At 33.5% G+C, this 14712-nt stretch overlaps 1 protein-coding gene across 1 annotated transcript in view; it reads right to left on the reverse strand.

The window, feature by feature from the left end:
- Nucleotides 1-2860: 2860 nt before the first annotated feature.
- Nucleotides 2861-14712, reverse strand: part of LOC118746334 (lachesin-like) — a 12890-nt gene continuing 1038 nt past the window's right edge. The window contains exons 2-11 of the mRNA XM_036480188.1: nucleotides 11459-11565; nucleotides 11188-11395; nucleotides 10955-11116; nucleotides 10720-10848; nucleotides 9343-9433; nucleotides 8436-8519; nucleotides 6617-6726; nucleotides 4056-4118; nucleotides 3616-3879; nucleotides 2861-3198 (exon numbers count right to left, since the gene is read on the reverse strand). Of these exons, the coding sequence (XP_036336081.1) occupies nucleotides 3116-3198; nucleotides 3616-3879; nucleotides 4056-4118; nucleotides 6617-6726; nucleotides 8436-8519; nucleotides 9343-9433; nucleotides 10720-10848; nucleotides 10955-11116; nucleotides 11188-11395; nucleotides 11459-11565 (1301 nt within the window). The 3' untranslated portion in view covers nucleotides 2861-3115. The remainder of the gene's footprint in view (nucleotides 3199-3615; nucleotides 3880-4055; nucleotides 4119-6616; nucleotides 6727-8435; nucleotides 8520-9342; nucleotides 9434-10719; nucleotides 10849-10954; nucleotides 11117-11187; nucleotides 11396-11458; nucleotides 11566-14712) is intronic.

Consider the following 14712-nt stretch of genomic DNA (forward strand, 5'->3'; position numbering starts at 1 on the left):
AAATCAAAAAAAAAATTGTTATTTTAGATTTATACACCAAAAGTCAGAAATAACCGTTATTTAAGGAGTACTTAAATAAAATTAAAAAAAAATGTGTTAAATAGTGATTTTTTTAATAAAAGTTGTAACTGTTACGTTCCCTGATTCAAATGAATCTGCGTTGCTCAATACGTTCGTATATTTGCGTACGTATGAATGAACATTTAGATATGAGTATACTATATACCTGTACCGTTCAATTAAAGTAGCTTAAGTGACTTTAGAAGATTTGACATTGAATTAAAAAATTATCACTTTTCCTTGAAATTTTTTATTTTTATTTTTATTAAGCTACTACTAAAAAAATATTGTTTGGGAACCCAATGAAATGTTGCTTTAAAGGGAAATATGCTATGCCGACTTAGGCTACTTAGATTCAACGGCACAGATAATCATGTATGGATAGGTACATACAATATCCCTATGCATTTTATTTTATTTATTCATTTTCAATATATTGTAATTAGACAAGACTTGTACGAGTATAGGCAGTTACGCGATTATAACTTCGTATTAATTAGTTATGCCTAAGCTATACATTTAATACGAGTAAGCCTTGCTTATACTACTTATATATATTTATATGTTTTTAACATTTATGCTTTTTATCATCTTTTTACAAGGTTTAGATATATTTATATAATATTCTTATTACATATACATACATAAAATATACCTATTTGACAAAGCGAATTTGATTTACGAAATATTTTCCAAAGAAACTGAGCAAATAAAGTATTGCGTTGCCATCGGCGTAGATTGAGAAAAAACGAAAACTGGCGTGGAAAGGATAATCAAAAAACATTTAAATGGTTTTGAAAATTTAAAAATTAAAAAAACAAACTAATGTTCCATACTTTCACCCGGAGATATAATTAGTTGTCCACTGTGACCAATGGACTATTCGAGAGAAAGATTTTGTGGAAGATTTACGGGACTTTACGCGTTGGCAACGGCGAGTATCGGAGGCGATGGAATGATGAGCTGTATGAGCTTTACAACGACATAGACGTTGTGCAACGAATTAAAATAAATCGGCTGTGCTGAATCGGAATTGTAGTTCGAATGGACGCCGAGCTCCAGCTCTGAAAGTATTCAACTCGAAACGCGCAGAGCCAGAGAAGGGCCCCCACTTCGATGGAAAGACCAAGTGGAGTAGGACTTGGGTACACTTGACCAATTGGCGTCAGTTGGCACAGAAGAGAAACGACTGGCGTGCTTTGTTAAACTCGGCCAAAATCGCTTCGGTGGTTACAGCGCCAAAGAAGAAGAAGAAGATTTCCGCCAAACCCAGTGGTTGAGACGCCTCGATTGTAGGCTCGGACGCCGACAAAAAAATTGGTGAATAGATTCTTCCTCATTTTCAGTACGGCAGCTTCTGCAGAGAGTTTTTTTAACAGGTAGTACTTATTGGCATCTTCCATCCTTGGAGCATTGTTGCAATAGCAAACAGTGTTCCATGATAAGCTTTAGAAGTTCTTCTGCTTGACTATAGACAAAAATAGTAACATCCCCGTCTGGAACCATGATACGCAGCTAAAAGTTAGACGGCTTCTGTATAGCTTAGATCTCTTCTTCGAGGCCAATACAGTCGTTCGGCAAACGAAAGGTGGTGCACAAGATCTGTGAGAAGGAGAATCATCAACGACACACCCCAAAGGTTTGAACTATCCTACCTGTGGCTCTTAGTGCTGAAGGAAGTTCCGGCGATAACTAATCAAAGCTAAAATAATAAAATATTTGTTTTGGTATTTCCCCTTTCAGCTGATGGTCACCTTACCGCCTATAGGCGACGTACCGAAATTACTGATCAAAAACAGATTGCGTTGGCCTATATATTAGGTTATGTTACGTAAATTAAGTCTAGACAAACTGAGCCTTTACGGTATGCATGCTGTGTTATGCCCATCATATGAATGCAGGTCAACTAGCCGTGCAAAAGTTTTTGGGGCGAACTATGTAATACTTCTCGGCCTGATGTCATTTTTCCGTGAATGATTTAACTTCCCTGACTTCAGTATGAACATATCCTCACCTCTATTTTAGCATCTTACGAAAAGGCTTGTTGCAATCTTTCTGCTTTAAACCCATCTAAAGGCCAGACAGCCCACGCTACCTTCTCTCTATACGTAGGCCGATTTTCCGCATGGTTAGCAAAACTATGATCCGTGCTATTCTAAAAGTGGGTTCCTCTAGGGACCTCGGATTCCTGAACGAAAGCTGTCCAAGACCTTCCAGTCTAAGGTAGGTCGATATATTTTTTCAGGTATAAGAAGCATGGTACGCTAAACTTTGGATTTTATTTTTGTGTGTAAGAAAAGGTTGCATTTTAAAGATGAATTTTAAAATTGAAATCGACCTCAGTGGATGCCCTTTCTGGAGCGGTACCCTCCAAATATGAGCGGTCTGATAAATTTGGCCAACTCTGAACCTGTGCATCACTCATTAAGGTTAAAGAAATTTATCGGTACAGATTTTACAGAAACCAATGGAGGGATAAAGAAGTTATTTTTGAAGAAGTTGAGGAGAGCGGTGGCAAAATTTTTTAGCAAGCTGAAAGGGAAAGAACTGCGACTATAAGTCGGTTCGATCAAGGTAAAAATCTAATAATGTAGGTAATAAGTGAATGTCTTTGTGCCACAGGGTATTGACAATAGAGGCATTTTCTGTGTTTTTGGCTGGCATTTCTCAAACTAAATGAAACTATCCACCAAATCCATATATACAAAATAAAATTCCAAACTAACAAAGTGTATAAAGTACTAAAAAGTAAAACGTTTTTTAAGGAACTATTGAATATTAGTTTTTATTTAACGTCATTTTCCGTTTACTCGAAATATCTTTCAATACGCTCAACTAAATGCACAGCAATCCATACTTGAATATACATAAACACATACATATATTTTTTTTTTTTGGAAAACGTGGCTTTGATTTTCGTTAAAATTATATTATCCGTAAAACTTAAGTCTTGCGATATACAGTGAAATCATAACCCATAAACTGTTTTATATTATTATTGAGTTTTAATTACTAAATATTTATTTAATTTTTATTTATACAAATCCACGTAGTTTTATGAGTGATTTCTCAGTAGTAAAAAAATTAGTGCAAATCTGCACAAATAAAAAATACTTGGAGACTTGTGTAATCTGTCAGCTGCATAGTATTTGATAAGCAAAAGGGGAAAAAAGAAATGAGAGAAACGAAAGGATATGCATAATAAATATTTTTAATATTTTATTTCATTTTAATAATATTTTGAGTTAATATTTTTTCAAACAAATTTTGAGGAAGTTATGTAGTTTTTCATTTAATAAATTTCTGGGATATTAGCAAAAGATTTTTTTTTTAAATGATCTACTAAAGTGCTTAGCATAAACCTAAAATTTGTAACCAAAAATAATGATAAATTTTTGGTGAAAATCTATAATTTTAAAAATTACGATATGTATAAATAAAAAAGCTTTTTTTTATAATGACTTAATTTTTTGCTAGTTATTTTTAAAAATGTGTACATATCTATATATTCCTTCCAAAAATTAAATATTTACTTGTTTTTATAACAACACTCACCTGCAGAGCCATCCAATTGCTTCGGGGGTTGTTCGGTATAATACATACTTTTGCCAATAGCCAGCGTACCTTTGCGATCGACTGCATTTATACTCGCCCCTCCCAGCGCAGACATACCATTGCCATTTCCCGCAGACATGGAAATTGTGGCAGAGTGCGATGAAGAAGCCGACGATGCACCAGCACCCAGCAGATCTGCTTTCATCGAATGAATGTCTTTTTGTAGTGCATTCGTTGAATCATTTCGTGTGGGTATTATATTATCTAGTGGAAATAATTTAGAAGGAAAGAGGAAATGGAGGAGCGGTCAAGTTATTGCTAATATAAACTTGTTTAAAAAAACACCTAAAATCATACGAAAGCTATAGATAAAATGCACCTTTTTGTTTAAACAAAACTTAATCTAAATTTTGTAGATTGATTATTTCTTATGTACTCACTTTCCCTTGTTTCGATGGTTGTATGTGTGACTTGTTTTGAGGGCGTAGATGGTAGTGGAATCTCTGAAAAAAATATTATTTTCGAAGTTATTAGCGGAAATAAATATTGGGGTTACTTTTAAGGGCTACATATATTCATTAGGATAAGTAAATAAAAGCAAACGAAGGGTCGCAGTAACAGTCTGACACTTTATTATAAAGTTTCGAACTCGTACGATCTGGTTTTCGCAAAAACTATTTGAGTATTCAAATTCCTTCCCATCTTAGTCGCTAAATTATTTGGGCGTCACATTTGACCATCTCAGCCTTTTCCATGCTTTCAGACAGAACCTTCACGACAGAGTGGAATAGGGCATCTGTTCAGGGCAGAGCGGTTAGTGTGATAATCTACTTTGAGTCGATGCTTTCAAAGAATTTCTGAAGACATTGAAAAGGACGAACCGTCCGATTTTTGGCCATTCTTGTATTTAGGGGAAGCTCTTAGATGCTCTCTATTGACTTGTGATCGCATAACTGAACTTTGTTCTCAAACAGGATAGAGTGGAAATAGCTGCGTTAGTTCTAAGAGGCATTTCAGAATACCACAACTCTTGAGATTAACGGTAGGCTAAAAGCTCTGGAACCTAGGCACAATGAACTTATAAAGAGATCCATTGGAAAGTAGTTGGTAGTACCTTTTGCTCCCTAATAGTTATAATATATAAAAAAAACGGACGTATTAGCTCAAAAACATTCAGAGAATGCCAATATTTTCTTCCTAACGCATCAGACTACTTCGATATCAAGTTCATATACTCGATTTTAGATCACTTTCGTATTACAAGAAACCCGAAAGCCGACAAAACATGAAAGCTTTGCAGAATTGTTTCCAGATAGATGTGCGTTTAGTCTGAGATATTTCAGCCAAAATCTTTCTGTCTACAAGTAGACCATAGTCAGTCTAACGACCTCTTAAATCAAAGAAATCCGCAGGTCGCGCTACTTGTAAGGGCCTTAACTACTACTTGTCTGATTTCAATCCATGCGATAAGCACAAACACCACCTTAGGTTCCTACTATTTCAGCTGTATGAAGGATTATAAAACGTAAAATTGGATTTTTAAAATGAAGTAAACCTATAAGATTATAAAAATGTTTGAGAATGCAATGCAGATAGGAAATTTTAGAACTTAAAAGCTCTACTAAACTTTTATATACAAAAAAAAAATAAAATTGCGGTATTGTTTGATTTAAAAAAATAATAATCTAAATATAGAGCGCAAGCTCACAGACAAAAATGAATGTAGAAAACTGCATAACCCTACGCATGTAGTAAAAATACACACAAGTACATATAAGTATAAGAAGGTATGAGCACAAAAGCGACACTGTAATTTGTGGCTATCAAATAAAAATGTACGTTATAGGTACACATACAAGTATCGACAACGAAATTGTCCGAAAACGAGTGGATATAAAAATAGTAAACGTGAATCGCAAGAAGAAAATGAAAAAAAAGCAATATTGAAAAAATGGACATAAGTAAGTACCTACATATTTTCTAAAAATCGCTACAGCCAAAAACAGTGGCATGTAAAGAAAATAGTTTCATTTCATTTCATTACCGTGGGTCGAAAATCCGCTTTTTTAGAATTTTGATTGGTAATAGCAAAAAATGGTTCATTACGCTTTAAAAAAAAATCTGTGTGAAATTTGGAATTTTTGGTCAACATCCTAGGCTCGCCCAAGTCCAACAAAGTACAATATGCTGAAAAAATAAAAATCAATAAATAAATTAATTAATATATATCTTTTTACTAAATTGCAATAATATTCGAAAGTATTAGTTCAACATAAATTGGTATATGGACCTTTTTGTAGAGAATCAAAGTAAGCTAAGAAAAACATTTTTTAGTTCTTAAACTTTGATGGACTTGAGCGAGTCTAGGATATTGACCAAAATTTTTCATATTTCACACAGATTTTCTTTAGAGCATAATGAACCATATTTTTGCTATTACCAACAAAAATTCTAAAAAAAATTCGGCCCACGCTAGTATGTATGTACATATATACGTTTATGGTAAGATATTCCGGAATTTTCTTTACTATGTTTGCATTTCTACTGTATTATATTTTAGTTCTAAACGTTTTCCTTTCCCATTCCTTTCTTCCAGAGTTTCATTGCTTGCAATGGATGCATGCATACACAAAAGTACTTAATCATTCATACATACATATCGCACCCGATCTTCAAAGGTGACACAACTCAAAATTACACGTTCGACAGAAAATACGAAAACCTATTTCATAGCACATGCTAATTGCTAATTATATGGGCAAGTACCCTTTACCTAAAATTTTTTGAAAGAATTATAGCAAAAATTTGCTCCAGCTTTTGCTGCAAGGTAAATAAAAGCTCTCTGTGGATGTACACGCATAGTGCATAAATAATTTCAAAAATGCCAAATTTTTAGTTGTGTCATTTTGAAGGTCGTGTGCGGCGTATAAGTGCATACATATGTATATTCTCCTTTGTACATATATACAATACTGTTTACGAGTATTTTTATTTCACTTACCGTAGACGCGTATGGAACCTTCCGTTTCGCCAAGTGAATTCTTGGATATGCATCGGTAGTTGCCAAAGTCGCCATATTGTAAATTTCTTATTGTCAATTTCATATGAGCACTGAAGAAGTCATAGGTTATTGTTATTTTCAGTTGTTTGGTTGCGTATATTGTATAAATTGGCATTAAATATTTTCTAAATAAATCTAAGCAGATTGGGTGGATTGTACATTGAATATTTTAGTACATAAAACGTAAGAAGTGCAAGTGAAACAGAACTTATGGCGTTTTCTTTGCTCGCAAAAAATTTCACCTTTTTTTATAAAGAGCGAGCACGCAATATGCATGTGAAGATGCTGAGAAAAAACAACACGGAAACTTGACAGGCCTGACGCAGGGCAGAATAAATGCAACATAATTTCGAGAAAAGAAAACACTATTAGGGCCAGTTGTTCAAAGTCTGGTTATCACTACCTCCCAGTTAAATATCATTATCGACGATTTCGACATCATGCATATAACATTTGATCGATAAAGCAGTGGTTGAATTGAACCGGAGCTTCTACCTCCGATTTGTGCTAATCACACATTGAACAACGGGCCCTTAAACTTTCAAACCATTAACTGCGGTACTAACCAACATGAAACCATAATTACTGCTTATATTCCATAAGGCCACAAGTAAAATGCATTATTATTATCACCGCTGAAGGTCAAGATACATATGTTTTTATGTCCAAATTTATTGATTTTCCAAGAGGACCAGGCTCGGATACACGGGTGTTTTGGGGACTACGACAGCTGTAAATAGCCGCACACCCGCAAAAAAGTGTCGGGGTTCGGATATCTCTTGCTTATTTTGATTCGCGGGACACGAATCTGAAGACCGTTCTGCTTCACCTCGTCAGGATTTTTTGCTAACCTCAAAAGACGCGCCTGTCACATAACATCCGCCTCGTTTTTTGGGGTTGGGAACAAATCCTGCCGTTATAGAACAAAACGACTTCAGATTCGTATTAAAAATATATGGGGGTAGGGTATTCCTGTCAAAAGTAAATGACAATTTTTTTGGAGGGCTGTGTACTTCACCCAGAATAACTTGAAATTGTCTCTTTAAAATAAAATAGCATAACTTCATAACTTTTTTTTTCTTTTAATGAGTGGTATCTAGTTTTACTAGCAATTATACTAACAATTAAATATTCTTCTCGAAGTAATGATTAAAAGAGTCTATCTATTTTTGAAATTTTGGCAAAAAGTGTTGTAGGAATAGAAAAAATAATAAAAGTTGTGTTAAATTTCAAAATTTATTCCAAAACTTTTCCACATATTTGCAATGTTAAGCAAATAGTATAAATATTTTTCAATCCATTTCTATCTAATTCTATTTAAATAGTATAAATATTTTGCTATCCAAAGCCATATAAGAACTTAAAATTGGTTGAAAAATAGCCGTGCTAAAAATTTTTTAGTGCGGGAAGTCATGTAAAATGATTTTTTTTTTTAAATAACTCGATAATTTCAGGGTGCTACAAAAATTTAAACCCATTTTTGTGAATTATTCGACCAGCCCTATGACTTCAAAAATTAAAATTGTTTAAGAAATAACCGGAAGTCATGCGAAAATGGTCAGCTCTACGAACTGTACTAGGCCACTTAAAAAGTGCGAGCAATTTTCGTTTTTTTTTTAACAACGTATAATTTAACCAAAAATAAATTTTGTTTCATTATTTTTATTCTGATTTGCTTATTCGTACATATGTATGTATGTATACTAGGCAAGCGTACTTAAAACTTTGCTCATTCTATTATAGGTAAATATGAACTTACCGATAGGAATTTTCTGTGTAATCAGTTTTATATTTTTTGCTCGGCAGGACCATCACCGAATTATATACCCAATAAATGATGGCTCTGTGAATGACAGACATAAAAACAATGTTTTCTTATTTTAGACTATACAATTAAACTTTACATGCACAGATGTATGTAGGTATACGTGTAAAATCCTATCGATAACTTAAATATTTATATTGAAATTAATAAACAAAAGCCTAAGTATGTCTTAGCTAATGAAATTGTAAGTAATTGCATATGTATAGAAATATTTTATATATATCTACTATGTAGTTACAAACACACATATATTTTTGTCATCTGTATGAATTAATCTTTTTTACAACTTCCATACAATCTTTACACACGCTTGGGCATATAACTATAGTACATACTACATACTTATGTGCGTTAGTTTTGGCAAAGCTGTCAGTAGCAGCTTTTCTTGACGGTCAGGCTGAAGACTGGAAATTTTCTGAAATTCAAAATAACTTAATTCTGGACTAACTTACACAAAAGACATACAAATGCTTTATATATGTAGATATGTGAGAAAATAAAATAAGAGTAATATGGGAATCTATTCGCATAAAATTACGTTAGCACCAAAAATTTTAAATAAGTACATACATATCTATGTAAGTGAATAACTTAGCTAACTTACGGAAATTATTTGAGCAAATATAAATAAAAACTGTATAAAAGTAGAGATCAGAAAATAAATATATATTTCCTTAAAAATAAATACACATTTTCAGTTAGAATTTGTTTCAGATAAAGGTCAAACACATCTACATACATACATACATAGCTAAAATAGTAAACTGAAACTTAACTTGTCTCAGAATAGTCAAGTATATGTGTGCTACTTCTAAACAATTTAAAAAGGCTGAAAACTTACTTAGGATGTGCCTCCGTGTGACAGTCAATTGTGACATCTGTACCAGCTGGCGCGCCGACGAGTTGATTGGGTACCCAAATCATAGGCGAAACTTTGGGAGTAAAGCGAATGTAATAATATAAATATAAATTTTAGTGACTCTCATTAGGGTGCCTCACCAAAAAAGTTACTTACTTTCCACCGGAATTATAAATGTATATACATAAAATAGAATTTAAGACTCGCCAAAATATTTCTGAAAAATATTAAGATTTTCGTGAGCTGTACCTACTTTGAAATAGTTCCAAAAATCTAACTTTTTATGAATAAAAAAATGTATGTAAATATTTTTTCTAAAACATCACCCCAGATGATAAAATAGTTTAAGCTAAAGTTCTATCAGGAGGATCAAAATAATGAGATTTTTGGAGATGTTTTGAAATAGGTTCAGCTCAGGTAAATCTCAATATTTTTTCGAAATATTTTGCTGGAAGTCTCAAATTGTAATACATTTTATAATTCGGCCAGTAAAACAGTAGCGACTTATTTTATAGCAGATGATGCACACTAATGTACATACATATATCCAGTTGCAGATTATGTACTTATGTATGTATGTATGTACACTAGGTGACAAATGAAAGTTTACACCTTGACCTAATACAATTTACATTTATTTTCATGAAATTTTTTTTGCATTAATAACACGGTTCAACAAAATTTTTATGTTATCTCAAAAACGGGTTCTTTTCTTCGGAAAAACTACGTCCAAGCTATATTTTTAAATATTTTTTGAAATTTGCCATTTTTCGACACTTTAACAGTTTTTTCTCAAAAACTGGACGTGCTAGAAAAATTTTACAAATGCACTTCAAATCGGCAACAAAAAATCTATAAGATGAGTTCGACCCCGTCTTTCAGATAAAATAAGACCAAATTTTGGTTGAACCGCGTTATTTATGAAAATATAGTTCGTTCTATAATATAAACCATATAAATCAAAATTCACACTTCAAATAAAATTCACAAAAATTCAAAAAAATTGCATCTACATTTTCTACTTTTTATTCAGAATATCTAGAAAATTTTCGAGTGTGCAGTTTTGTAGCGCATTCAATTTTAGTCCAATGAAGTGCAAGTTTCAACCGACTAAAAAATCGCGTTAATTTTTGAGATTTTTTTCTTTTGTACTGACTAAAATTGAATGGGCTACAAAACTACATATTCTAACATTTTTGTTAATTTTGTATAGAATGAAATATATTTTCATAAAAATAATTAATGCGAAAAATTTTTCAGGAACATAATTGTGTATATTATATAATAACAGGGTGCACAATTTCATTTGTCGCCTATTGTATGTAAAAAAAAATTCCTGACACTTCAGAATGTACTCACATTCAACATCCAAAATAATTCGCTTTGACACTGATGGCGGTACACCGTTGGTGGCTATACAGAGGTAAGCACCCATTTCATTGCGGCTTACTTTCGTCAATGGCAACACTTCGCCATCGTAAACTAAAACTGTAAAGGAAAAGATACAAATAAAAAAGGAAAAGTTAAATATAGCCAGTACATTTTTATGTAGGTTTAAATTACTCCTATTCAAGGCAATTGGGCACATGCATACCTTTCTTCTTCTTTTCGACGGCAATTTCTTCACCATCCTCGCGCCGCCAAATTATTTTCGGCGTTGGAAAGCCATCAGCGCGGCAAGTCATATTGATATTTTGATTTTCACGCACCGCCACTGAGGAAGGAGTGCTCTCGATGTCGAGTATGTTCGGTGGTACTAGAAATGGAAAGTTCAGTGATTAGTTAGTTAAATTGCTTAGTAAGCCTTTCCTTTTGCATTCAACTTACCCACAACCTGCAAATAGCCCACTTGGCTAATCATTGGATTCGTATTTACTTGGCACATATAATAGCCACGATCATCTTGATGCGCCTGATTTACATGCAGCAGCCATGTATTGGCATTATCATAGGTGATGCTGTAGCGTGGTATGCGAGATATGACATGTCTGTGAATTGTGAGTATCATTTGGCGATCGATGTGGATCCAGGCGACCTAGTTAGGCGACATGCCGAAATGATAGATTATTTCAATTTAATTAAAGTAGTTCTTTATTACCTTGTATCCCCCTAAGTGCTCGACTACGCATGGCAAATTGGCATCTCGACCGACAGCAACGGTTACATTTGGTATTGGTTGTGCGAAGCGTGGCTCATCCATCATCACTGTAACGAATGTGGACGTAAAATAATTTTGTGTTGACTTTCGATTACGCGTACATATTTAAACTAGATTATGTTAATGAGTTTTTTGTTTGCAACACTTGAAATTAAGCGCAAAAGAAAGCTGAATATGCATAGACGGGGCACCATGTGGTATGAGTAATACTGTTCGATATGGAGCGTTCCATCTTAAAACGGACGTGGTTCACACTTCATGTGTTTGATTTGTTTCAAATTTTTTGGGTTGATGCATAAACATAAATAATAAATAAATATGAAATTTCAGCTTGATTAATACATGTTTAAAAACTTTACAGCACAAAACCAAAAATAAATCGATTTCCAAATATCTCGAGAAAGGGGCGAGCAAAAAATTAAAAAAGCACACATACACACATCAAAATTCTCTATGAAAAAAAATATTCAAAATTTTTTCTTGAACTATTTTTCACACACATATTTTTTGATAAAAAAATTGTTTTTGAAAATATGCCATCTCAAAAGAAATTAAAAAAAATCACAATGGTAGCTCTGAGTATTGCGCAATATTTAAGTATAGTATTATGGTGTGCACTCTACAATAATTTGAGTTATGAATTTTTTTACACCGAAGTTGAGTAAGATGAGACCATTATAAATTTAAAAATTTTTTAAATTTTTTTTTAGTATGCAATTTTGTAGCCCCTTAAATTTTAGTGCAAGTTTTAAGCGGTTTTGCGCATTTTCTTCTGTAAGAAAAAAGTGCATATAAAATATCAAAAATCAACGCAACTGCAACTTCAAACTTGCACTTTATTAAACTAAAATTTTATGGTCTACAAAACTGCATACTTAAAAAAAAAAAATTCATAATTAAAAAACGGCTTAAAAAAAATTAAAAAAATTTGTAATGTACTCATTTTACTCAACTTCGGTGTAAAAAAAATATAATAACTGAAATTATTGTGACAATACTATACTTAAATATGCGCAATACTAAGAGCTACCATTGTGATTTTTTTAAATTTTTTTGAGATCGCATATTTTCAAAACCTATTTTTTTTTTCAAAAAATGTGTTTGTAAAAACTTTTTCAAGAAATTTTTTTTTTTTAATATTTCCTTCCATAGAAAACTTTGATGTGTGTATGTGTGATTTTTTTCAAATTGTTTCCTCGTACCGTTCCCGGGATATTTGGAAAACTATTAAATCGATTTGCTTTTGTTTTTGTGTTGTATAGTTTTTAAAATTATATTAATCAAGCTCAAATTTCATATTTATTTATTATTTATGTTTATGAATCAGGCATAAAAATTTGAAACAAATCAAACACATTAAGTGTGAACCCTTCCGGTTTGGTATAGAATGCCCATATACAGACAAAACGCGAAAATTGTTTTGAAACGGATACGTTTTTGGCCGTTATTCTGAAATTTTTCTCGATGAAGTTTTCGTTCAATACGCTTTCTGTCTGCACTTCAAAGCTACTTTTTCATGGTTCGAAAAAAATAAAGAAGCGCCTAACGGAATTCGAAAACGACGCTTTCTAGAAGCGAACAAATACTAGCACGTCCCTCACTGCACGCTCAGCCACTGCCGACTACGTAAGCATGCTTTCAAATATTTAGCTTGAACAAATAAAATACGTTTATTGCTTTCAAATAACGTCATCTTTTTCGAACGTTTGCAATGTTTGCCGGATATGAAAACGCATGAAAATTTTAGTCGTTTTCCGTTTGTTTCCGGATACGGAGAATTGTACGAGACCGCACTGTCGCACGTTTTTCTGCTGGCTGGGAAGTCATTGCTTTTTCATCGTCGTTCAAATTGACGCGGCAAAAAGGAAAAAATAAATTTATTAATTTATTTTTCTTTGAAGATCTAGGAGCAAATTAATTAATTTAGAGCTATAAAAAGTTGCCCAGAAGAGGGATGAAACATCTGTTAAATCTCATAGCAGACGATCACTCGGGCAAGGGCGCACACAATGGACCGCATCACGTTCCCACGACAGTCAGGTCTACGTGACTGGAACGACTCAGGTGCATTTCTGGCTAAGGACTGTCACTACAGCATCACTCCCAAAAACTCTTTTGGGAATTTGTATGCTATTAACACAAAAATGGATACCATCAATAATTTTCGATTTACTGGCGAATAAACGATCCATAAACCACAATGACCCCCCACACACCGCAGCAAAAAATTTGAAACGAGCATGCAATCAACTTGTAGCTAGGCTGCAGGTCGAAAGCATCTTTCAGGAAGATCAATATCTAAGTCCTCCCTTGGTGGAGGCGCAAACCAAGAAGTGTTTCACTGAAACACTTTTTTTTTGTCCATTGAGTTGAACCTGAGGGTATATACATAATTGGGTTTTTTTTCGAAATTGATGCAAGTTAAACAAGTGCAGGTAAAATAGCTATAAAGGCTCAACGGAAGGGTGATTTAGGGGCAATGTAGTCCTCTTGTGCACGACTTCTTATTAGAGAGGCACGTATAAGTGTTCGCTAGTCACACAGACCATTTTCAAGACGAGGCCGTCTAAAGAAGCCATCATAGTTTTAAGGCTGAAATACGTGGGCTATATATATACATAAGAATGAATACATTTAGATGAATTTTTATTCGCGAGAGCTAGGGTGAACGAGGTATCCAAAGGGGTTATGGTTCAACTTTATGGTCGATTCAATAATGGCAGGGTCGACTTATGTAAAACAGACAGACACTCCATACGGAGAATTCACATATATGCTGAAGAATCGGGCGGATACGCATTGGAGTAGTGAAGACCAGGTGGGGCCGTGATATCTCCTAATGTTTAGATAGGCGATTTTACATAATGCGGACAGTATGCATCACGAGTCACATAGCCCTCCGCATTGTCCGGGGAACTAACTTAAGTACCCTAGAAAAACTGGTCATATATAAGGACTCTTTCGTATGCCTCCAAATCAGAGAGAAAATTTTGTAGCCCATTTGAGCATTTTAGCGTATTGGTAAGTAGATAATGAATACGAATTTGTAATATTTATTACTTTTTCAGGCGTATTGCCAGACTTTCACAGAGCAATAAATAACAGCTCAATCAAGTTAGCGGCGCTAAAATGAAAAAATGAAGAAAAAATTTGTTCGTATTATTGTGCTCATTGTGTGCTATTTTCGGCCACTT

This window comes from Rhagoletis pomonella, unplaced genomic scaffold (assembly GCF_013731165.1).
Source record: "Rhagoletis pomonella isolate Grant_MI unplaced genomic scaffold, Rhpom_1.0 Rhpom_scaffold_00010, whole genome shotgun sequence".
Classification (NCBI taxonomy): Eukaryota; Metazoa; Arthropoda; class Insecta; order Diptera; family Tephritidae; genus Rhagoletis; species Rhagoletis pomonella.